The 25357-nt window shown below is 42.9% G+C and overlaps 1 protein-coding gene across 17 annotated transcripts in view; it reads right to left on the bottom strand.

Annotated features, from left to right (window-relative positions):
* Nucleotides 1–25357, bottom strand: part of PXK (PX domain containing serine/threonine kinase like) — a 74043-nt gene extending 48686 nt beyond the window's left edge. For 13 of the 17 annotated variants that reach the window (XM_043587784.1, XM_043587786.1, XM_043587773.1 and 10 more), the window contains exons 1-2: nt 25089–25320; nt 364–414 (exon numbers count right to left, since the gene is read on the bottom strand). In XM_043587784.1, coding sequence (XP_043443719.1) covers nt 364–414; nt 25089–25190 — 153 coding nt within the window. In that variant the 5' untranslated portion in view covers nt 25191–25320. Of the gene's footprint in view, nt 1–363; nt 415–25088 lie in introns of all 17 variants that reach the window. The other 4 variants (XM_043587767.1, XM_043587768.1, XM_043587770.1 and 1 more) reach the window with 4 other exon arrangements.

Raw genomic sequence — 25357 nt, 5'->3', positions numbered from 1 at the left:
ATGGACTTAACTCTAACCTTCCCCACCCACACCATGGCTGCAGGGGAGGAGGTGTGAATTACTAAGAACAAAACCAGGAATCTGCTTACTATCTATCTATCCTACTCTGGGCTAAACTGGGGAACAAATTCATAGATACTCTCTGTGGTAACATCACACACAAATTAAACCAAACAACTGGAAACAGAAAAGCCTTTTATATTATAATACTTATCTTAAAGCTGAAGGTTTATATCTAAAAGAAACAGGATTCATACTTAACCATGTTTTGGTTTTTCCAGATTTTTAGATGCCCCGAGTCAGACTTTTAAACATATAAACATTTTTCTAATGACAAAAGAAAAAAAAAAAAAAAAAGCTTACCTGCCAGCTGTTTTCTACAGAAATTCCTCTTTGCACCCGAATGATATATTCCTAAAAAAGAGGGGGGAAAGAGCCTCAGTTATAAAACACCCAAATCAGAGGATCAAAAATATAAGTGGAAATATCAGATAAAGTACACTTCAGAACAAAGAAAATTACTAGAGACAGAGAAGGATATTACATCAAGATAAAACAGTTATCCACCAGCAAGACATAGAAATCTTAAATGTGTATGTACCCAACGCCAGAATTAGTACAAACTGATGGAACTGAAAGAAGAAATAGACAAATCCATGATTATAGTTGGAAACTTCAATACCCCTCTCTCAGCAATTGATAGAACAATTAGAAAACCAGGAACAATATAGAACTCAACAACACCACAACAATACATCAAACCAGCAGATTTAATTAGCATTGTTGGACACTCCATCCAACAACAGCAGAATACACATTCTTTTCAAGAGGATATATAGATGGCAAATAAGTACATGAAAAGATATTCAATATCACTAGTCATCAAGTAGATGCATATTAAGACCAGAATGAGATATTACCATACACCAACCAAAATGACTCAAACACACAAAAAATAATACCAAATGCTGACTAGGATCCAGAGAAAGTGGACCACACATGCATTGCCAGTGGGAATGTAAAATGGCACAGTCACTCTGGAACACAATTTAGCAGTTTCTTGAAAGATTAAACGTGCAAATATCATATGACCAAGCAATTGTACTCCAGGGCATTTATCTGAGAGAAATGAACATTTGTGTTCATACAAAGATTGTACACGAAGGATCAGAGCAGCTTTATTAGTAACAGTCCAAAATTAGGAAAAAAAAGTCAAATGTCCTTAAACAGGGGAATGGTTAAACTTTGTTACATCTATATCATGGAAAACCACTTAGAAACAAAAAGGTGTGGTTCACACAACTTGGATGAACTGCCAGAGTTATGCTGAGTGAAAAAGCCAATCCCCAAAGATTATAAACTACATGACTCCATTTATATAACATTCATGAAATGACAAAATTATAGAAATGGGGAACAGATTAGTGGCTGCTAAGAGTTAAGGCTGGGGTAGTAGGGTGTGTGGAGGAGGGAAGCAGGTGTGGCTATAGAAAGTGAGGTGCTATGGTTTGAATGATTGTGTCCCCCCAGAATTCATGTTGAAATGCCCCCCAAAATGATGGTATTAAGAGACAGGACCTGAGGAAAGTTCTTAGGTTGTGAGAGTGAAGCCTTCATGAATGGGATTAGTGCCATATCGAGGAGGCTCCAGAAGGGTTCTTTGCTCCTTCCACCATGAGGATACTTTGAGAAGGTGTCAGCTATGAACCAGGAAGAGGACCCTCACCAGAAGGCAACCACGCGGATATCAGACTTCCAACATCCAGAACTGTGAGAAATAAATTTCTGTAGTGTATAAGCCGCACACTTCATAGTGTTTTGTTATAGTAGCCTGAACACACTAAGATATGAGAGATATTTAAATCGATATCTTGACTGTATCAATGCTAATGTACTGATTGCCATACTGTACTACAGTTTTATAACACATTACCATTGAAACAAATTGGGTAATGGATACATGGGATCTCTCTGCATTATTTCTTACAACTGCATGTAAATCCACAATTATCTAAAATAAAAAGTTTAACCTTAGGCATTCAAAACTAGCTGTGGTAGCAATCGGAAGACCAAGATCCAGGGGCACCTGGGTGGCTCAGTTGGTTAAGATCTGACTCTTGATTTCAGCTCAGGGCTCAAGTCATGATCTCAAAGTTCATAGGTTCCTGCCCCACACTGGAGCCATGTTAGAGTGGAGCCTGCTAGGATTCTCTCTCTCCGTCTCTCTCTGCCCCTCCCATGTGTGCTCTTTCTCTCTCAAAATAAATTTAAAAAAAGAAAAAAGAAGACTAAGATCCATGAGTTTCAGTGTTCAGAGTTTCCATTTTATATGCTTCGTCAGCTAGAGAAGGCCATGATTAAGAAAACAGGTGAAAGGTGGAATAGAGATGCAGTGATGGCATTCCAGGTCCAGTGACCCCCAGACCGGCCTGATTATTAACATCTATCTCCCTGCTCTGGAGCAGGGAGAAGAGAGGGTATTAAAAATACACATTCCCAGGCTTTGCACCAGACATACTAAATCAGAATCTCTAGGCTAGAAACCTAGGAATTAGATGTTTTTACAGCCTCCCCTGTAATTCTTACTAATAAGTAAGCAGGAAACACAGACCTAGTCCAGCCTTCTGCTTATATACACAGGGAATCATGATGAAGGTATAGATTAAATCATATAAAAAATGTTAACATTTTTTCCTCAAATATTCAGAATCATTTTAATATCCTTGGATGGTATGATTTACTTGTAGTCACTACTCAACAAATGCTTATCAACACAGTATTTGGTAAATCCTTTCTACCAAATTAATTTTCATTTAAATAGGTTATTTATAAAACAAAGCCAAGTAAGCATCGTTAACCTGGTAAGTGGATTTTAAGACAGATCATATTACACTATCATTCATTTCCATTCTGTTTATTTAGCAAAGGTTGATGAAGTTCACATAGCAGAAATTCCTGTCTTCTCGGGAATATATAAAACATGGTAATTCAACAATATCCACTCAATTATGAGTGAATCAACTGTGTATCTGGAATCTATGTTTAGCTGGTTTCATATGGGGATATAAAATAAATGTTTTAAGAGTTATTTGTGTGGTGTGACAAATCTCTTAAGCAACATGCTAATGCAATTATTTCTGAATACATAAAGAGAAAATGCTGAAACCATACAACATTCTTACATTTTGGGGATCAATCCTTTAGCTTGGAAATTTTCATTTTTTCCAGAATTGTCTTACTGGCAAATTTTCTGAGCTTTTAACATTCTTAGAGTAAAGCTGAAATTAGCACATATAACTGAATACTTCCAAACAACTACATCATAGGCAAGCTCTTTTCAGGTCTAAAATTGAGGGAAAATGTTAATTCTCAAAAATACTTCTAACATTTATTATTTCACTATGATTTACCAGAGGAATAATAGTAATTTTAAAAATTCCAGTTCAATGTTGGGCACTTGGTAGGTGCTAAGTAAACACCGATGTCTTGCTTTATATTCTTTGAGTTTGAAGTTCAGACCTGCGCTTTACAAAGATGTTGCTGCCAATTGCAAACATCAACTAAGCACCCACAGTGTTCCAGTGCCTGTGCTTCTTCCATGCTGGGGTGTAAGTCTGAACAAGGAACATACAGTTCTGGGGTGTCTGGATGGCTCAGCTGGTTAAGTGTCTGACTTCAGCTCAGCTCATGATCTCACAGTTTATGAGCTCGAGCCCCCCATGGGGCTCTCTGCTGACAGCACATAGCCAGCTTCAGATCCTTTGTCACCCTCTCTCTCTCTGCCCCTCCCCAGCTTGTGCTCTCTATCTCAAAAATAAATGAACATTAAAAAAAATAATTAATAAATGTTAAAAAAAAAAAAGAAATGTACAGTTTGACCCCATTTCTTGCTTTCTTCTTCTTCTAAGATCCCATTTTTCAGCAATCTCCACACCCAACATGGAGATAGATCGAACTCACAAACCCAAGATCACATGCTCCAACATGTGTTGGAGGGTCACATGCTCCAACAACCAAGCCAGCCTCGCGCCCCTCCATTCCTTCCTTCTGAAGAAACACAATTTAGATGTTTTTTTTTTTAACTTGTCTCTAAATATGTGACAAGTGTATCTTGTCTCTAAATACATGTCTCAAAATACTTGATTTTGGGGTCAGGAGCTTGAGACCTACACTGAGGGTAGAGTTACTTAAAAAGTAGAGTAGAATAAAATAGAACAGAATAGAATAGAATAGAACAAATAAAATTCAGAATTTCCTTAACATATATTTGTGCCAGAATAGGTTATATACCATTCAACTGGCAAACATCTTCCTATTGTACTCCTTTATATATGTTCCCTGCCCTTTGTTCCTCTTCCCTCTCCCTCAAATTGACAGTAACAATTATGTGTTCTAGTCTTCCATGTGCCTTTATTTTTTTTGTTAAGTTTATTTATTTATTTTTGAGAAAGAGAGTGTGAGCTCAGGCTAATAGTATCCTCGCTAAGGTATTCCTGAAGCCTCTTTACTGATACTCTATAAATTTGTCTATTATTGTGATTAAGATTACTATATTGTCTTTAAAAAAAACTTGTTTATAAAATGGCACATAATAATGATTGGGAAAAGCATTTGGCAGAAGGGAAGCAGTAACTAAAAGATAATGCCTGGGTCATGGTGTCAGACTGTGGTAGCCAAAATGATATCCTCATTAATGTTCCTGCCAAGACATTCTTTATATTTAGGTCCGTGATCTCCAAAGAAGGTGATTCTTCTGACTCAAATGACATTTAGCAATGTCTAGAGACATCTTTAGTTGTCGCAGGGGATGGGGGAGTGCTACTAGCATCTAGTAGATAGAGGTCAGAGATGCTACTAAACACCTACAACGTACAGGAAAGCCTACTCCCGCCCCCACACCCACTCCCACCCAAGGACCACCTGGCCCCAAATGTCAATAGTGCCAAGATTGAGAAGCCTGGATTCAGGTGTATTGATAAACCAGTAATCCCAGTCCATGAAGGCCTGGGATGCAGGATGGTGCTAGGGTTACTTCTGCCATCATCTACCCTTGGCCATAGCCCCTGGCCCACTGGTACCTCACATACAACACCATCTGTAATACACACATGTCCACCTAGAGTTTGCTTAGTTACTGGCAGCCTCAAAGCACCACCCATTGTGTAGAAACACATTAAGGCACATTCAGGTTCCACTGTAGCCCCCAGGTCCCACCTGCCATGTGGTAATAGATACAGAAAGACAGCGGGTGGGGTGCCTGGGTGGCTCAGTCGGTTAAGCAGCCGACTTTGGCTCAGGTCATGATCTCGCGGTCCATGGGTTCGAGCCCCACGTCGGGCTCTGTGCTGACAGCTCAGAGCCTGGAGCCTGTTTCAGATTTTGTGTCTCCCTCTCTCTGACCCTCCCCTGTTCATGCTCTGTCTCTCCCTGTCTCAAAAATAAATAAAACGTTAAAATTTTTTTTTAAAGAAAGACAGTGGGCAATATGAGGTGATTTTGCTCAGAATATATATATATATATGTGTGTGTGTATATGTATGTATATATACGTGTATATATGTATGTATATATATGTATACATGTATATATGTATATATATGTATATGTGTGTGTATATGTGTATATATATATGTGTGTGTGTATGTGTGTGTGTGTATATATATATATATATATATATATCCATATTTTTTTAAGTAAATTCTACCCCCTGTCTGGGGCTCGATCTCACAACCCCAAGATCAAGTGTTGCTCTACTGACTGAGCCAGCCAGGTGCCTCTGCTCAGAAATATTTTTATTCCACTTTAGTGAAACAAGGTGGTCCCTAACTACAAAACATTTGAATTTTTTTAGCTTGCCTGGTACCACCATCCACTTGACCAAAAGGAAGTACTTTCACCTCAAATCTCCAATTTGTAAACTAAACACAGCACAGCTGTCCACTGCTTGCAACCAGGCTGTAGCTCTTATTAAAGCAGAGAGGAGAGTGCCCTGGAGACTAATAGAAACCCAACATTTGAAGTCAGGCCTCCTCCTCCCGAGCTGGAGTCAGCAGCCCAGAATCTTCCAGTGAATCATTCCCATCTTTACCACCGTCTCTGATGTGGAACGGAAACTGCAGCATGTATAAAAGAGACAATAAACCGCCAAGGCCCGTCAGGCAACAAAGGGAGAGCTAGGAGCTGTGGGGTGCGGCCCTGAGTCACACAGATCTCGGCCTGCCACCAAACCCTGCCATCTGCTGCCACTTCCCCCAAAGGGCCCTCTTCTTGCCCCTCCTCACAATACCACACCCTTTATCTTGGCGGGGCAGGGTGGCTACCTTGTCAAGCCCTGGCATGTGAGCATTGCGCTGGTCAGTGTGGTCTGGTGTGTTCTTCAAACTGGAAAGGCATCAGGACCACGTAATTTCTGACTTAAGTGAGGTTAGAGAAGAGAGATGTAACAAAATGAGGACCGATCTGGTTCTAGGAACCTTGCTAAGCCCCTTACTCCATACTTCTCATTCCATCCTCACAGCTGCCTAGAGGGGAGATCTCAGTCCAGCTCAGCAAATTAAGTGAGCTGTCCAAGGTCGCACAACTGGAAGCAGCTGACTGGGAGTGTGACCCAAATACCTGATTCCCAAGACCTTCCAACCTGCCAGGCATGGCCAGCAGTGCTCAGTGACCTGGCGGGGAGGGGGGGGGGGGTGCCCTGAGTTTTTCCTGCAGCCCTGAAAGATGGGGGTCCTCACTAGTTGGTGGAACTCAGGTGGTTCATTTCTAGTGATGTCGATCTATTGACTCCTATCCTGAGGGGGGCAGGGGCAGGGTTGGGGCTGTTGGTTCCACAACTGTTGATTAACGCTTCCTACATAGGCCATTTTCCAAGCAAGCATCCCCACTGGCATTTTGTTTTCTGAGTTCCCAAAAAAGTACTGAAGATTTATTTCCCTGCACAATAGCTGATATCCAAAGATGCCTTGGTTGGATGACATTTTAGGAAACACTGAGGAAGAAAACTTATTTTGAATCTGTCTGGCCCCAAATGACCTTACTGAGACTATAAACACAGTTCATTTTGAAAAAAAAAAAAAAAAAGTGTTAAAGGAGCTAAAACCAAAACTTCAGCAAACCTTCAAACCAGATTAACCCAGTTAATTCTTCTCCCTTCCCTTTTGGCATAGATAATCAGGTTTACTCAGAGACTCAAAGTACAGAGAGACAAAGGCAGCTGTTTGGAGGTATTTTACATGTCAGTGTCCCCACATCACTATATCTGAAACAGAGGGTCCCAACCCTGCTTGCTGCATTCTAAAATCACCTAGAGAACTTACACCATTTTTTTTTTTTTTTTTAGAGAGAGAGAGAGACAGCACAGCATTAGGGGAGAGGGAGAGAGGGAGGGAGGAAGGGAAAGAGAGAATCACAAGCAGGCTCCTTGGGATCATGACCTGAGCTGCAATCAAGAGTTGGACACTCAACTGAGACACCCAGGCACCCCAAATCACCTAGAGAACTTAAACAAACAAACAAACAAACAAACAAAAAACCATACCCATGGTTCAGCCCTACCTCCCAGAGACTCTAATTTAGCTTCTCTGAGAGGAAGCACAGGCATTAGTAGGGCCTAAAAGTTCCCGGGTGATTGTAATGTGCAGCCAGGGGTGAGAACCATGGTTCTAAAACTTCTTAAATAGGAAGCAGCTTCACACTGCAAAAATAAAAACCCTCTCAAGAGAGGAAGGAAACTAATGAACCAAGCACCCACCAAACCTCACAGCCTCCTCTTTCCCCACCCTCCTCGCCTCTTCAAGGGTACAGTATGTACCTAACTTGAGCCCTGCAGGGGTCCCCACACTGGGCCCTGTAGTGGTAGAACCATCGAACCATCTGGAGATGGCCCTTTGAAACAAGTAAGGAAGAACCATTACCCTCACTTTGCAGCTGGGGGCAATGAGTCTCTGAAGGGATAAATGCCTTGACTAGAAAGTTATAGATCTGGGATAGGAGGCCACATCTCCACTACCCACTAGCCGTATCGCTCCCCTGTATTCATCCCCAAATCCGCTTCCTCCTGGCACTTTCCCTTCAAAGGAAGGCCCGCAAAGAATGCTGAGCACATGTGAGCTCGCTAAACATCCAACACTATCCTTTCCCTGCTCGGGAACCTTTCAGGCTCCACTGGCCACAGAATAAAACCCAACTCCTTAGCCTAGCTTCCATGTTCTGCTATCACCTAACCACAGTGTCCTAACCTGTTCCTTCTACTCAAACCTTCCTCTACTCAGTCAGACTCTGGGTACCCTAAACACCCCTATCTACTCCCCTCTTCGCAGGTCAACACCTGGGAAGGTTGGCTGTTTAATCACATTACTGCTATTTTTGTCCTATATCTACCTGTGTCTGGGGAAGGCGGGTAGGTGGTGGGGGGGGGGGGGGAGGATCTCTCCAACTGAATTAAATTCTTCAAGGGCTAGGATCACACATTTCTTTGTATTGCAAACAGCACCCACCACAAGGTCAGGCCAATAAGAAGTGCAGCAAACACCAGTTGGTGGGCATTTGTTAACTGATTGATTGCTCCTTTGGGAAGGAAGAAGCATGTTGCTCTTTTTCACGTGCATGTACATCAAGGAAAAGTTAAAAAGCATGCTCAAGAAAATCTCCATGCGGCTGCGGGTATGGGCAAATAGGTGAAGGGGATTAAGATGTACAAACTTCCAGTTATTAAGTCACAAAGATGAAAAGTACAGTATAGGGACTATAGTCAATAATATTATAATAACATCGTATGATGACTATGCTTACCCTGGTAAGTGCTAAGTAACGTATAGACACGTTGGATCACTATGTTGTATCCTTGCAACTAATATACCATTGTATGTCAACTATCCTTAAATAATAAAAAAGAAAAATATTTTTAAAAAAGAAAGTCTCTGTGGATCTCCCAAGCCCTGATTTATTATCCCTTCAGTGGACTCAATATTCAACCCCATGGTATCACACAGCACAACAGCTGCAGCTCATGGGCAGAGGGCAACATCACCCTGAAGGGACAGCCAGGTTTCTGGGGAAATTCTCAGTCGCAGGACTTCTGCTCAGCTTACCAGCCACCTGCCTGGCTGCTTACAATTCTTAATATTTCACTTAGAATTAATGATTACTCCTTACTCTGCTAAGTATTCATTATTTATTGTTTCATTTGTGGATTTCCAGTGCTGAAATGTACCTTTGTTTTATTATATAATGTGCAAAACCTGCCCCAAAACAAATGAAAGCATTAGGGTTTTTAAAGGCATTTGATGAATCTCCACTATCTTAACCTAAATTTGTGCAGGTGAGTGAAGCCAACTGTATCTCCTTTTCAACCAAGTGAAATAAAGTTCATTTAAAATCTAACTGAATCAGGGCACCAGGGTGGGTCAGTCAGTTAGACATCCGACTCTTGATTTCAGCTCAAGTCATGATCTCACAGTTTGTGAGATGGAGCCCCATGTTGGACTCTGTGCTGAGAGTGCACAGCCTACCTGGGACTCTCTCTCTCTGCCCCTCCCCAACTTGCGCGTGTGAGCGCACGCTCTCTAAATAAATAAATAAATAAATAAATAAATAAATAAATAAATAAATCTAACTGAATCATAGAACTGCGCGCTTTACCTTTATGCAAAACAAGTTCTCCGGTTTCTATTCTGTGTTCACAGAAGGGACAAGGAACACATCATAAACTTGCTTTGATGCCTGCAGTGAGAGCCACCGCCTTATTTAGCATATGCTTCTCCCTGCTGCAGGCCTTTTGAAGTCCATGGTCTCCTCTGCAGGACAGTCTCCTGCCCAGCCAGGGGAGCTGCTCGCCACACCCAACTTCAAAGACAGCTGATGTTCCAGCAAGGAGAAACACTGCAAAGAAGCACTCAAAAATCCTTTTGGCCTCAGACATGACTACAGAATGGATACATTTTAAACAGCAGTTCCTATAGCATTCCATAGTACAATGACCCTTAAATGGCACCAAAGCAAATTTACATAATTTGCTAAAATGGGAACCCATGAATTCCATTTAAGTCAAAGCAAAGGGGAAAAAAACTCAAAAATCCGGGGCTCAATTAAGTAGTAATTAAAAATGAAATATGACCTCCAGTAATCCTCACATTTCTTGGGCGGACGCCCTAAAAGTGTAGAAACAGATGCAGTGAACATAACCTCAGAGAACTAATCACCACATATTTCACTGGCTAGAAAAGACAGAAAACACGCAAACTCTGATCTGGTTGGAAATAATGATTTTTATGTGGGCTCTGGTATCCGAGGGAGGCCTCCTCCTCAACCCTCACGCCCTAAGCTGGTAACGACCTGAGTACTTGCTGGGAGTGAAGTGTTCCTCCTCCTGGGGCCCCTTCTCTGCCTGCCCCCATGTGCTACTGCCCCAAAGTCAGGCTGCTGGAGTCCTTCTCGAGGTTGATGCGACTGATGACTAGCCACACTGTGTGCTCCTCCCCCATCTTTCCCCATGCCACAACCACTAGTCTCCCAGGGGAAAGGGCCTGGCTTCCCAGTCACAGAGACCCAATTCAAAGCCCAAATGGCCCTTACTAGTTTTGTGACCTAACTTTGCTGCATCTCTGGGCCTCAGTTTATTATCTACAAAATCGTACCTTTCCAACAGGATGGCAGTAAATATTAGATGAGGTTGTACACTTACAGCATCCAGCAGAGGCCAGCTTTGTAACTTAGTTTTCTTTTCTGCTAAGAAATAGCAAGCATAATAAGGTGTGTGCAGGTGACTACACCATGGCCCGACTCAGTAAGCACAGGAGATGGCCAAAGCTCTGTGAAGGGCACCAAGGGAACAGCATAAAGGAGCCGTTCTCTTTGAACATAGGAAACAATGTTATCAGTCTCTGATCTCTGACAGCGAATGCCATTACTCCAGCCTCTCTTGTCCCACCTTCTATGCCCACTTTTATTATTTTTTTAGATTTATTTATTTTAAGATTTTAAGTAATCTCTATACCCAATGTGGGGCTTGAACCCAGAATCCCATGATTGAGAGTCACATGCGCCACTGACAGAGCCAGCCAGGCACCCCTTCTAGGCCTTTTTCTTTTAATGTTTATTAATTTATTTGTGAGACAGAGAGAGAAAGACAGAGAGAGAAAGTGGGGGAGGGGCAGAGAGAGAGAGGGAGAGAGAATCCGAAGCAGGTTCCATGCTGTCATCGCAGAGCCTGACACAGGGTTCGATCCCACAAACTTTAAGACCATGACCTGAGCCAAAATCAAAAGTCAGACGCTCAACTGACTGAGCCACCCAGGTGCCCATTTGCCCACTTTTAAAGGGGCTAAGTAAAAAGCCTTCCCCTTAAAGAGCCTAGATACTAGCAATAAGACAATGGATAAGCTATTTATGGCTTAACTATATAGTGGAAGAATCTACACGCCTTTAAAAGGGTATATTAAAATAAATTTTCATTACACAGGGCAAGGTGTACATTATAATGTTAAATATTTAAAAAGCATAGAAAACTGTGATAACATTGATAGGAAGACAGAACTATAACAAATGTTAACGGTAGTTGTCTCTGGAGTGAAATTATGTGTGGTTTAAATTCTCTTAGCTATTTTTTTCATATTTTTCAGGTTATCCTCAATGAGCACATATATTACTTTCCTAATCAGGAAAAATAATTTTTCTAAAAGTTCCTTGGTTTGCTACACATGTAATTTAAAACATGCTACTTTCAAATAAAGAAGCCTGAGTGGTAAGGATTGAAATTGTCTGAGCTCGGATAAGGACACAGTATGTTATCAATGATAAATGCAAGCTATCATCTTTTTTTCCTTTGGCAAGGGAACTTTCAGTCATTTTATGACTCACCAACATCTTTACTGTACTGAAGAGAGTGGAAAAACAGAAGATGAAAGTCAAATAAGTTAATTATTCTACTAGCATCAGGAGTGGTAAAATATTTGGTGGGAGAGGAGCTTGAAACTACGGGGAATCAAGGCAGTAAAGTCCCTACTGGTTTCCACAGAGTAGAACTGATCACTACCACCAAGGATGAGGGAGGGTTGACTGCACATAAATTTATTCTACCTCGCCTGAAAACATCATCGTATTCTCCTTGGATGCTAGTTCCAATCATAACCACGTAGGTGACTATACACACTACGCCACCATCAATCTCTTCAGAGCTGAAGGTAGTAACCGCTATGTTTAGGGGACACTTATTCTTCTGTCCCTCAGCTTATCCCATCTCCCAGGATTGCCTGGAGGTACCTGCAGCTACCTCTCTTTCACAAGAACCTCACCTCTCTGAGAGGGACAGATGCCTTAAACAAGGGCACTCAGCTAGGAAGTCATGAGACTGGACTCCACCCTAGGCCTGTCTGACCCAGGGACACAGCAGTTCCTACCTCCTTCTATGGCCTTAGGCAGGATGCTTACACATCACACACCCCTCATTTTGATGGATAGAGATCAGCTAAACAGGCAGAACCAGTCCCTCAAGTGAGGAAGAAGCCTGGAAAGAGGGGCAGATTAAGTACGGGAACTCAGGCCTGGGTAATAGCAGTTGAAAATAGCTGCAGAGCTCTCAAAATACCTCCTGGCCTAGTCTCCTGACTTTACTACCTCTGCGCTAAGCAACCCACCTCCTCCTGCACGTTCACAAACTGCAGTCTGTGTAAATCTGAGCTGAACGTAATCTGGGCACCGCACAGAAGCTGTGTACAAATATGAAAAAATTATTTTACCTTCCCGATGCTACATAAGCCCCACCATGGACATCAGGCAGGTTCTGAAGAAGCAGAGAGGAACATTTTTATATGAACATACCTAATGTGGATGTCAGGTTTATGGAGTGAGTCCCCAGCAATGTGAGTGGTGGTTAATTTCCGTTGTACCAAAATGGAACAGAGTCTTTGACAAGGGCTGTTTATGTTTCCGCACTATGCTCCTACTAAACTCTAACAACAGCTGCACTTCTTTCCTGTGCTTTACTATTAAAAACTATGAAGGCTCTGGGTCTCAATGGTCACAAAGCCCTACTGGTCGCAGGGCTAGCAGGTTCTATGCTCTAGCTCAGCTTTTCTTACTTGGTTCAGCAGTTTGGAGACAGTACTGACCTAAGTCTGTGACATCCAATACAGTGGCTACTGTGCACATGTGGCTAAGGGACTGCATTTTTAATTTTATTTAATTTTATTAAATTTAAGTAGTCTAAGTAGCTACCTATGGCCACTGGACAGTTTAAACTATTTGCAGATATAAACATTAGAGACTTGTGAAAATATAAGCATACGAAACATATATGACTTGCTTTTTTCTAATTTAACATAATATGAATCTCTTTCCATATTAGTAACCATACATCTGGATGTTGTTTTTAATGTCTGTATCTGGGCTGTTCAATATAGTAGCCACAAGCTGTAGGTAGCTATTGATAACCTGAAATGTAGCTAGTCCAAATTGAGGTATGTTGTATTGTAAAATGCACACCAGGTTTCAAAAACTTTGTATGACATAAAAAACATAAAACATATTATTAGTTTTTATATTGATTATCTATTGAAATAGTATTACTCTGGATACATTGGGTTAGGAACAGATTATATAAATTAATTTCACCTGTTCCTTTTTGCTTTTCTAATGTGGCTACTAGAAAACTTAAAATTACACACGTGGTTTGCATTACATTTCCATTGGACAGCTCTGCCTTAAAACCTCCACCGCATGTAATGAACTAACTCCACGCCTCGGTAACCAGGATAGGAGAACTGAGAAAATGGTAATCCAAATCAGTGTCTGGTTCTGCGGCTCAAGGGAGGACCCCTAACTCCTCCTCACCTAGGCCTGGGCTTAGTGGAGCCATCAAACAGGTCCACTGCTCTGAAGGTCCTAATAACAGATCAGGTTGGGGATGGCTCAAAGTCCACTGGCCTATAAACCATTCTGCCACCCCCAGCCCTATGGCCTGGAGGAAGTTACTGACCCTCTATGCATTCATTTTCTCCCAACTAAAAAATGGGGATAATAGTGAACTCAATTCAGAATTGTTATGAGGATCAAATAAGAATCTAGAAGAGTTTGGCAATTCCTTATTAAGTTAAATATACACTTATCGTAAGACTAAGCAACTCCATTCCTAGATACTGGCCCAGGAGAAATGAAAATATGTCCACACAGACTTGTACCCAATGGTCATAAGATCACTATTCACAATAGCCCCAAAGTAGAAATGACCCAAATGTCAACCAGCTAATGAATGCATAACAACTACTGAGCAGTAAGGAGAAACATGCAACATCATGAGAGAATCTCAGAACTTTATGCCAAGTGAAAGAAGCCAGACACAAAACATTACACCCTATAATATGTATTTACATATAACATTCTAGAAAAGGTGAAACGGCAATAATGGAAGGCAGATCAGTAGCTGCCAGGAATCAGAGGAAGGATACTGACTGCAAAGAGGCATCAAGGCAATACGTGATGAATATGTTACAGTGGTTGCCTGGGTGCAGCATTGGTCCAACTTAGGAAATGAGATAAGTTAACATAAAGAGCTGACCACAGGGTTGTGCACCTAGTAAGTACTTAAACAATGCTGGTTGTTAACATGGCAAGTGCAGCTGCCTTTTCAGTACTACTCAAACTTTCTAGAACCAAACTCAGACTCATGATCTTCCTGGTAAGACTAGCTACTGTTCACTTACCGTGGACTATTTCTCTAATCATTTCTGGTGCCTCTGTTTCCCTCATGGCCTCTACCTAGTAGACCTCTCTGTTGTGTTCCTCCCTCTCTCCAGTCCTTCTCTCCCTCCTGCCACTGATCTCATGTGGCCTTTTTAACTCCACTGCTTCATTACCTCCCTGGACTCTCCTCTCCCCTTCCTTCACTCTTCTCATAGACTCCTACTCACTGCCAGCAAACTAGGCTTCCTAAAATACCTCTTCCACATGCTACAGACCTGCTCAAGTCTCTCACTGCTGTTTGGACCCCTTAGCCTAACCTCCAAGGAGCCCCACAACGGGTGCCAGTCTCCCTTTCCCATCTTTTACCCCACATCAGAATCCACCATAATAGACCCTTTGGGAATGAACAAAGGCAGGGAACGTGTCTGTCTTTCAACCTGCACCCCCAGTGCCTAGACTGGTGCCAGCAACAAGGGCCATACTTACAGCAGTATCTGCTGAATGAACTCCTGAAGTCTGCAAACACAACCTGGCCTCAGAGAACACAGCTAGTCATGCTTCAGGTTTTTCTGTTTTTCTGTGGTTTTTTTTCTTCACATTTATTCATTTTTTGAGAGAGAGCGAGCAAGAGTGGGAGAAGGGCCAAGAGAGGGAGACAGAGAATCCAAAGCAGGATCTGAGCTCGGAGCAGAGCCCAATGCAGGGCTTGAACTCACGAACAGTTGAGATCATGACCTGAGCTGAAATCAAGAGTCTGCCGCTTAACTGACTGAGCCACCCAGGCGCCCCTGCTTTAGTTTTTAAACTAAGATCTTTCTGGTGGATTAGTAACAGTTTAGAACAGGATGAACAACTAGGGTCTCTAGAAGGATTTACGTGTTAAAGGCTTCTGTGTCTAGTTCTACTTTTTTTTTTTTTTTTAATTTTTTTTTCAACGTTTTTATTTATTTTTGGGACAGAGAGAGACAGAGCATGAACGGGGGAGGGGCAGAGAGAGAGGGAGACACAGAATCGGAAACAGGCTCCAGGCTCCGAGCCATCAGCCCAGAGCCTGAAGCGGGGCTCGAACTCACGGACCGCGAGATCGTGACCTGGCTGAAGTCGGACGCTTAACCGACTGCGCCACCCAGGCGCCCCTAGTTCTACTTTTTAAAAAATACATCAGCAAAACAATTTATTTAAATATTTTCTCCCTTTAACCCCGAACAGACTAAGAGCTTCCAAGTGTACACGCAGAAAGCATGGGGGCAGTCATAGAGATGAGTGTGTTCGTGGTTTCTTTCGTTTAGCATGGTTTGGGCCACTACATAGCTTTTTAATTGACTTTGCTCTGAGTCATACTTGGTTTCATTTACACCTATTAATGGACCATGACTAAAGGCAGGCTTTAGGAGTGCCAATGGTAAAATATGAGTTAAGTGAGAAGTTAGTGAGAAATATGAGAAGTGAGAATCATCACAAAATTGGTGATTCTGCAAATTGTCTGAAGATGCTCATTATCAGTGCCTTAATCTATATTCACCTTATCACGATTCTCACCGCTGCTGTTTCAAAAAAAAACAGTGTAATTCAGATCACAAAATTATGTTAATTTTTAATAATGTAACGATCTGAATAAAATATATTTTTAATTCAAAATCACATCTAGAGGTTTGTTTTTTTGTTTCTTGTTTTTTACAATTCAGGATTACTGTGAAAGGAGTCTGCAAGTTCAAATGCCTGGGGAGTGCAGATTTAGAAGCCATTCTCTGGAACACTGTGAAGCCCAAACTCCCAGGGGGACCCAAGTGGATGGAGGCACTCACACCGCACCCTCACTGCTCCTGGGCACACTGGCACTTTCAGTACCTTATGTCCCCTTCTAGCAGGAGTAAGCTCCGTGCTTCATTCATCTTTTTATCTTAATACACGACCCAGTGCCCGGCTCGCAGAAGACTCCTCGTGGGTGCTTGCTGGCATCCCCAACACCTTAGTGGCTTTCCAACAAAGAAACTGCGTGCTTCAGAGAGTGAAATGCACCCATACCTGATGTATGTGCCCACAGCCTGACTGCTGGTGCATGGCACTTAGGGGAAAGGAAGTTGGCAGGGCTCTACAGAATATAACTGCATTTCTCAGGAAGCAGTGTTCTGAAGATGTCAGCTGCCCCCCACCCCCTCACAAATGTCAGCTGGCATGGTCACTTGGCATAGTAAGTGGCAGGGGAAAGAACAAAGCAGAGGGCTTTCTATTTTATTTTGTCACCCCGCTGCCAAAGGTCAAATGTGTGCGCGCTGATGCTGGTGATGAACAAAAGCTGGGAAGTGAAGAGCTGAAATGGGCATTTGCCCGGGTCCCCTTCCCTTCAGGCCTGGCCTCTGGGAACACATCTGCCAGTTCAGTGGCCAGGCCCTGTGGCCTGCCCATTTGCCTCTTCCACCTCTGAACACCAGCAGCCAGCTCTGCTGCCAGGCAGCCGCCCTCGGGGGACCCCGTGCCGCATCCCCCGAGCCTGGCTATCAAAACGTGTCCCTTCAGAATGAAAAAGAAAAAGGAGGCAGGGGAGTTGCTCTTTGACACGCCACTGGTCTCTCTTGCAATTTGTTAGCAAAGGAGTCCCGGTGAACAGTGAGAAAAACTTTCAAATGAAGAATTCACCTTTTTCCATTCAACATACTTGAGCGCCTAACAAGTACTGGTACCTAAAAACTTACTAGTGCTCTGGCAAATACAGAGGTAATACACTACATCAAAACAGCTGATACTTCAGTGCTGAGTTCTGTTCGGAATGTTCCATGTGTGAGCTCAGTGAATCCTCACAGCAGCACTGACATACTCTTCCTATCCCCACTTTACAAAGAAACAGGCTGAGGAGATAAAGCAATCTGTCCGAGGTTGTTCAGGTTTTGTCTCTTTGCTCCTGCCTTACACTTTCACATGTGTGGGAGGGAGATGATATAAACAGAAAACAAAGTAGTAAGAAATAACAGGTATGTAAAATGCTGGCACTTTGGGGACCAATAAAGCTGAATGGGCATTTCAGAGGAAGGAAGCTACAGCCCAGATAACTGCAATCATACAACAAATTCATTTATTCAACAAATATTTATTGAATGCTTACTATCTATATGCTAGGGAATGTGCTAGTTTGAAATAGAATCAAAATAACGATACATAGACACGAAAGGCTGGATTTAGAGGGAAGGAAAAAAAAAAAAAACCTCAAAGAGAAAGACATGGACAGACGCAGAACAAGCTGCCCGTCTGACCCTTACCATCTAAGGAGTGGGAAGGGGCACAGGTGTGTCCTCCTCGCACAGATGCTCAGCGGCCTAGGAGCTCCTAAGTAGGGCCTGCTCACCACTGCATCTGAGCGCTGACCACAGTGCCCATTGGAGGGCCGGAGCTCTCGAAGTACCACGAATTAACAAGCAGAAGGCTGCTAGCAGACGTGGTGACCTACATGGTCACACGCAGGGATGCCTCGAACATGGCAAGGTGTCACCCAGCCATTCCCTGTGCTCTGGTGGAACAGTGGGTACTGTCATGCCTGCCAGACCCTTGGCCTGACTAGAGGTCTGGTGTGAGCAGGCCCGCTTCAGGCTCCATTTCCCTCTGTGGGACTAAAGTGCACCAGTCACCTGTCACCTGGGGGAGGGGCAGGCTCAAAGGAAGACCTGATGAATGACGCTGCTTTCCCTTTTCACCTCTACAGGTGGTTCTGATGTTTTAGATCCAGGATTACCCCATACCAACACTCTGTTCATTCCCTTTTCCCACCCTAAACCAGCCTCAACTGAACTGAGGAGAAATGACCAGTTTCTGATGAGCCACACAAAAGAAAGCAGCTTTGTTTAGATGTCATAAACAGAGAGCTGGCCAGGGCACAAACGCCCTGCTTTCCAGCACAGAGCCCTTTGCCCTTCCCTTGCGCTACTCTAATAAGTCATCTGGGCACCTACAACTAAATGCACGAGGCAAGGTGCAACCCAGAGCAATTTCTGTCACACCAGCAGGACATAATTCATCTATTGTTCTAAACCCAGGGTTCCTTAAAGCAAGGTGCAATGTTTACATGTATGCTAATTCTCCAAGTTTGCAGCTTAGGAATTCTTACCCTAAGATTCATTGCCTAAGAGCAGGCTTCAGGCTTCAGTGAGGTTCTGGGAGGTTATCTAAGCATGTATATGCACATTTATGGAGAATTTGTCCCTCTGATAACATCGTGAAAGGAGTTAAACCCAAAGAGGTAAAGACCTTGTACTAAGAATATGTCCTCAGTTTAGCATCCTGCAATGTTATTAAGACTTCCCAGGGTGACTGCTGAATGGTTTGGGGCTTCCTTTTGGGGTAATGAAAATGTTCTAAAATTAATTATGGAGATATACAACTCTGTGAATATACTTATATTGAGTTGTGTATTCAGTGGGTAAATTGTATGGTATGTGAATTATATAAAGCAGTTACTAAAAAAAAGAAAATGGGGGGCTGCCTGAGTGGCTCAATCAGTTAAGCATCTGACTCATGGTTTTGGCTCAGGTCATGATCTCATGGCTCATGGATTCAAGCTCCATGTTGGGCTGTGAGCTTACAGCACGGAGCCTGCTTGGGATTCATTCTCTCTTTCTCTCTCTGCACCCCCCCCCCTCAAAATAAATAAAATTAAAAAAAAATTGGGGCACCTGGGTGGGTCAGTTGGTTAACTGTACAACTCTTGACCTCAGCTCAGGTCTTGATCTCAGGGTCGTGAGTTTAGGCCCTGCATTGGGCCCCATGCTGAGTATGAAGCCTACTTAAAAAGAAAAAAAAATTTTTCTGGAACACTCCTGTTGCAATGGATTCCTCAAACTAACACTATGTTAATAGAAGCACCCTCTTAGCCACCAAAAAATAACTACTCGTTATTTGAAGACAACGGTAGCAGTAGCAATGCAGTTCCCCTTACTCTGTACTCTTTTAGGAAGAGGAAACACTTGATAGCTTACTCTTCAGTGGGAAATGACCAGGCTCATCCCAAATTTGGTAGTTAGCAAGATCAGCTGGAGACTAAATGGTCAATCTGCACAAATCTTCCCCTCTAGAAGTCCAAGTGTTTACCCCCAAATGCTTGCCCCTTAGTCCTTAGTCAAAAGTTTCAAGCTGAAAATGAAGGGCCCTGTCTTCTCCTCTGAAGACAGCCATACCTTAATTTCCCTTACTATGTGCATATTACGCGTGAGAGAAGTCACTGACAAGGATGACTTCCAGTTAAGGTGAAAAAGCAATGGAAAAAATCTATTACCCTCCCTTCTACAATACTCCCACACACTCAAGCACTTCTGAGTTCTAAAACCATGCTCGACCCCAGCTCTCCTGTCTCCAGGATGCCAAAAGCTAGAACATAAAGAAGTCTCATTTCATGGGAAGCTGCTTAGAAACCTCTATGAGCTTGAAAAGGAACCACTACCTGCTTGCAGTAGAAAACAGGTTTTGTTTTAGTTGGCCCAAATGAACCCATTTAGATCATCAATCAACAATCTATATTTTGGAGCACCTGGGTGGCTTAGTCGGTTGAGCGTCAAAATCTTCTTGGTCTTGGCTTAAGCCATGATCTCATGGTTTCATGAGTTCGAGCCCTGCATCAGGCTCTGTGCTGACAGCATGGAGCCTGCTTGGAATCGTCTCCTTCTCTCTCTGACCCTCCCCTGCTTGCTCTCTGTATCTTTCTCAAAATAAGTAAAAATAAACTTAGAAAAAAGAAAACAAAAAAATCTATTATTTTGAACTCTTTTTTAAATGTTTTTATTATTTATCTTTGAGAGAGAGAGAGAGACAGAGCCTGAGTGGGGAGGGGCAGCGAGAAAGGGAGACACAGAATCAGAAGCAGACTCCTGGCTCTGAGCTGGTCAGCACAGAACCCAACATGGGGCTCGAACCCAAAACCACAGAATCATGACCTGAGCCGAAGTTGGACGCTTAACCGACTGAGCTACCCAGAGGCCTCTTTATTTTGAACAATCTTAAGATCACAATTCATATGGAAGCTGTGTACACAGGGGTGGATAGTTACAATAATCCCCTAAGGAACAAAACACATAAGCTCTTTTCTCATAAAATAAATTTCAGCCCCAGAATCCTATGTTTCTTCCAAATAACTATAGCTGGCTTCTTATTTGTATTCCTACTACAAGAAATCTTGCTAGGGGGATAATTCTCAAAAGAGATGATAAATGGGGATTAAGTATTACCAGCCCCTAAATCACGCTGCAAAAAATTGACTTCTTCAATAGGAACAGTTTACTTACAATCTCTAAATTAACTAATTACCATTATCTAAAAGGTTCCAACTCAGACTTTTGCAACTGCATCTATCACAAGTTTCAAAGACAAGTGGTGAAAAATATATAACCAAGTAGAAGACAAGTGATTAGATTCCAAGAAAATAACTCTTATTATCTTATTATAATATGAAAAGGTGCTACAAGTTAACTACCATGTAGTCTGCATTTACCTATGCGAGTACCTTCAAGGAATTTTTTTTCAAGTATTCAGTATAACTTGGAATTGTAAAGAAACATCCAAATAGTATTCCAAAAGGAAGCCCAGATAGATCCTGATACTGAGTACTGGACTGCCTTAAAATGTCAAGCTCAGAAAGCAATGAGGTCTGCTAATTTGGCATCACATTTGAATAGGTATTCTGATGATGTATGAATAGAGTTTAAAAGACTATAAAATAGGTCACTGCTTAAAAAGCTGAGGCTCAATAATGCAAGTCACAAAAGGAACTTCAAAACCATCTGTGTTATGACTCTGACTTGTCTATACCTTGGAAAACGGAAGACCTCAGAATCCTATAGAACAAAAGCTCCGTGAAAGCAGGAGCTGTCTAGCTGAACACCAGATCTCCAGCATGTGCCTGGCACGCAGTAGGCACTCAGCACATTTTTGTTGTATTAATGAGTACTGTTGAATAAATAAACTCCTCAGGAATAGTTTCCAAAAGTCAAAGGGTCAAGGAGAGTAAAGATTCTCAGTAAAGAGCTCAACATGTAATATTATCTTTCCCACAGGTTTTTTAAAATGTTATGCCTCAAATATCACTAAAATTATCTTTTGTTTCTGAAGAACAAAGTGCACCAACTGCGGAGGAAATGGGCCCTGATTCAGATGAACCTCACAGAGAGTATTTTAAAAGGAGAAAACTGAGATGACGCACTATCACACTACAGCATATTGACCAGCATATTTGATAACAACCCTCTCCAAAACTGTCGGGTTCCTCTGGTTTCTATTTCAGCTAGGTAAGCAGTTTTTCAGTCCATTGATTTTAAAAGTTTTCCCTTTCCCATAGCCAAGAACTTCTACATTTCCCTTGTCTTCTCTTAGTCCCTGCAAACTTTCCCATAATTCACCTGTGTGGCTTTTTATTCGAATTCCTTTTGTTTGGAAAATCCTTCCCTTTCCTCCTATCCCAGGCGGAAAGCATCCTCCCTAAGTAAAACCCCTTCTGATTTTATGTAAGTTTCATTTCCTTGCAGCAGAGGCCTGGTCTATTTCCTGAAGCCAAATTCATTGTGCTCCATAAAAGTGAAGATAAAATCATTCAAACTACAGTCAGGAACAGAATCATCTACCAGTCTGTGGTGCCCTTTCTGCCAATTTCTCATCCCAATATGACTCTCTGATGGTGACCTTGTGTTCCTTTCATCCTGGCATCTCTATTTTCTAATCCACAGAATTTTCCCCTCCCAAGTCCATAAATTTTAAATCATATGCAACCTAAAATTTTCTGCTATAAATTCTGTTTCCCAAAGTTAAACAACCTTGATAAATGAAAGGAACTATGGACAGAAATTAGCTGATTTACCACAATAACATTTTAATGTGTTTAACCCTTTGGATATTATTTTGCCAAGGAGTAAATAGACAGAAGAAAAGAAATGCACAAATACTTCATAAAAACTATTTCATTTGATCTTTGTAATAACCTTGGAAGGCAGGCAGAACAGGCATTTATTACCCCCTTTAGAACAATAAACTAAACATCAAGAAGTTTATTTTTCTGACTTGCCAACCAGTGTCACAGACCAACTAGTATCTGCCCAAAACCATATTAAGGTCTTGCCTCTTCCAACTCAAAGGCCATCTACTACATACTCTCTGTGTGTTTCTATCCTACAGCCAAGGAGCTACTTCCTAGATATTCAGCATTTCAAAGAGAGGATAGCCCTCTGGCTTCTGGGACACCATCTCCCTTCAGCTAACAAGCAGGAAAGCCACCTTCAACTTTCCCAATAGAAAACAATGCTCTTTTCTCTCATATACCACCATTAACAACTACTTTCCAACATAATTTCCAACAGTTCCTGCTTTAAAGGGCCTTACTCATAATGATCCAGAAAGTCTGCATCAGCATATGATTTTCTCAATAAAGTTCAGGGCTGATGCAACATTTCTCAGTCTGCAATTCTACAGCTAAAAGGACAAGAACACAGAACAGTCAAAAATTACGCAAGACAATGTTACAGTTTTTTTTTTACTCCACCACATCTGCCTCTATGGGTCTCCTGTGAGTCATTGTCTTTTGTGTTCAGTCATCATTATAGGAACTCCCATTCTCTAAATTATTTTATTTCTTAAAGCAAAGCTCTGCAATAAAAATGGAATCCTATTACATCTTTCACCTTGCTGAAGCACTGACCCCTTAACTTAGCACCTCAGATGCCATGTTGTTCCAATTTTCACCACTACCATTTTACACAAACAAAAAGAGGCAAAGTAATGTTGCAATTCATTTATTTATCCATTCAACAAACACATACGAAATCCTATCAGATACCGGGGACTGGGACCCAAAAATAAGCAAGTATCCCTCCTCTCATAACCTGGAGGAGAGGAAAACTAAAAAAGTAATTACAGAATAAACTGATCTAGGGTAAGGTGTAGGGGAGCACAGGGCTTGGGGCAGTGGCCTTCATGGAATGCTTCCTGGAAGAAGTGATCTGTGAGCATTTATATAAGCATCTCTTTACTTTCAGCACAAAATAAACATAAAACACTAACCCTACTCCCTGAAAGTTTATAAGCTTTACTTGCCAAGAGTCAAGTGAAAAACCTAATTTAATAGCATAATTTATTCTTGACTACTTGCCCTAAATTTCCACCCTTAACCTATACTCCCTTCAGCATAAATTACAGAGGGTACAAATTCTGACCTATACAGTGCCTTCTCACAAGTCTGTAAAACAGGATTAAAGATATGCACAACAAAATAAAACACACTTTTTAAAACTACAACCATTTCACTAACTGGAAATAAACACTTTGAACAATCCAAACCCTACAAAGCATGGCTGTCAGAAGAGGAAACTGAGGTTCAAAAAGTCCCACTTTAATACAACAGAATAAAAGATCTCTTTGAAGTCACCAGAACAGCTTGAACAAAAAGAGAAACAGAAGGCTATTGTGGGGCTTTAGCCTCCAGATGATGAACCCCAAACACACTGCAATGGTAAACAAACAAGCCTCTGAGCCGGAATCTGATTTGGTGACCTGACAAAACCATTACAATTTAAGGAATCTCTCTCTCCCCATTATTCCCCAAAGTTCCACTGGCTAGCAGCTCGTTTTCTTGCTGGTTCCTAGGTTTATTGCTTGTAAATTATAATGCAGTATGCTTTTCAAAAAAAAGGTACAGGCAAATGAAAACAACCCTGGTTTTAAAGACCTATAAAAGACAGAATATGTAACAGAAATAGTATTTACTATGAGGACCTATTACTCCTTTATGCCACTCCAGTGGATTTTAAATTCAAACGAATGCTACCACTGCCCACTAAAGAGCAGGTTACAGGAGGGAAGCAGCACACTCGTACACCTGCCTCAGCAGGACCCCAGACTGCCTCTCTCACCATTTCCCGGGGCTTAGGCCAAGTAGCTGCCTAGAAACTGGGGCTGCAGACGCCAACCACTTATATTCTGCTATCCCAACAAGTAGGCTCTAAAGTCATACTTCCATTTGGTCAGGCACATACATCCTCATCCTCACCACTCAGATCCCCAGCTGAAGCCAGAGAAACTCAGCGGCCCCAAGGAGAAGGCTGGCGGCGGGCAGAAGTGGAAGAGAGGGTCCCGAGTGATCCCTTTACTCCGCCAGTCCAAGGTGGGCCCGGTAATCCAACACCTACAACTCGGAGCGGCACCGCCGAGCCCCTCGTCCAGCTTGGCCCAGGGGGCTGCGATCCCCCACCCGAGACCCCAGCAGACCTCAGAGTTCACCTGGGCCCCGGGGCCCCTGACCCAGAACCGCCGCCACGCCACTGCCCTCCTGGCCTGGGCCGCCGACCCCTGGCCCCGGTCCCCGCCCGGGAGACCCTGTCCGGCCCGCGCCCGAAGCCCTCTCGCGGCCCGGGGCCGCCCCGCGCCGCCCGCCCAACCGGCGGGCCGCGCACCGTGTGGGACTGCAGGCTCTGGCTCGCCTCGATGGCTGCTGTCAGCGGCACCGTGTCGTCCAGCAGCACCTTGCCGGCCGGCGGCTTCTCCATGAAGGCCATCCCGGGACGCTCGTCCGCCACCACCTCGACACCAGGGGCAGGAACCAGAGGCGCCGACTCCCGCCGCCCGCCCGGCTCCGCCGCCGCCGCCGCCGCCGCCGCCGCCGCCGCCGCTGTCAACACGCGCCGCCCCACGCGCCGCCGCCACCCGCCGCGCCCGCGGGGTC

Source organism: Prionailurus bengalensis, chromosome A2, assembly GCF_016509475.1.
Source record: "Prionailurus bengalensis isolate Pbe53 chromosome A2, Fcat_Pben_1.1_paternal_pri, whole genome shotgun sequence".
Classification (NCBI taxonomy): domain Eukaryota; kingdom Metazoa; phylum Chordata; class Mammalia; order Carnivora; family Felidae; genus Prionailurus; species Prionailurus bengalensis.
The sequence above is the reverse complement of the archived record's forward strand: the minus strand, read 5'-3'. Positions and strand labels throughout refer to the sequence as shown.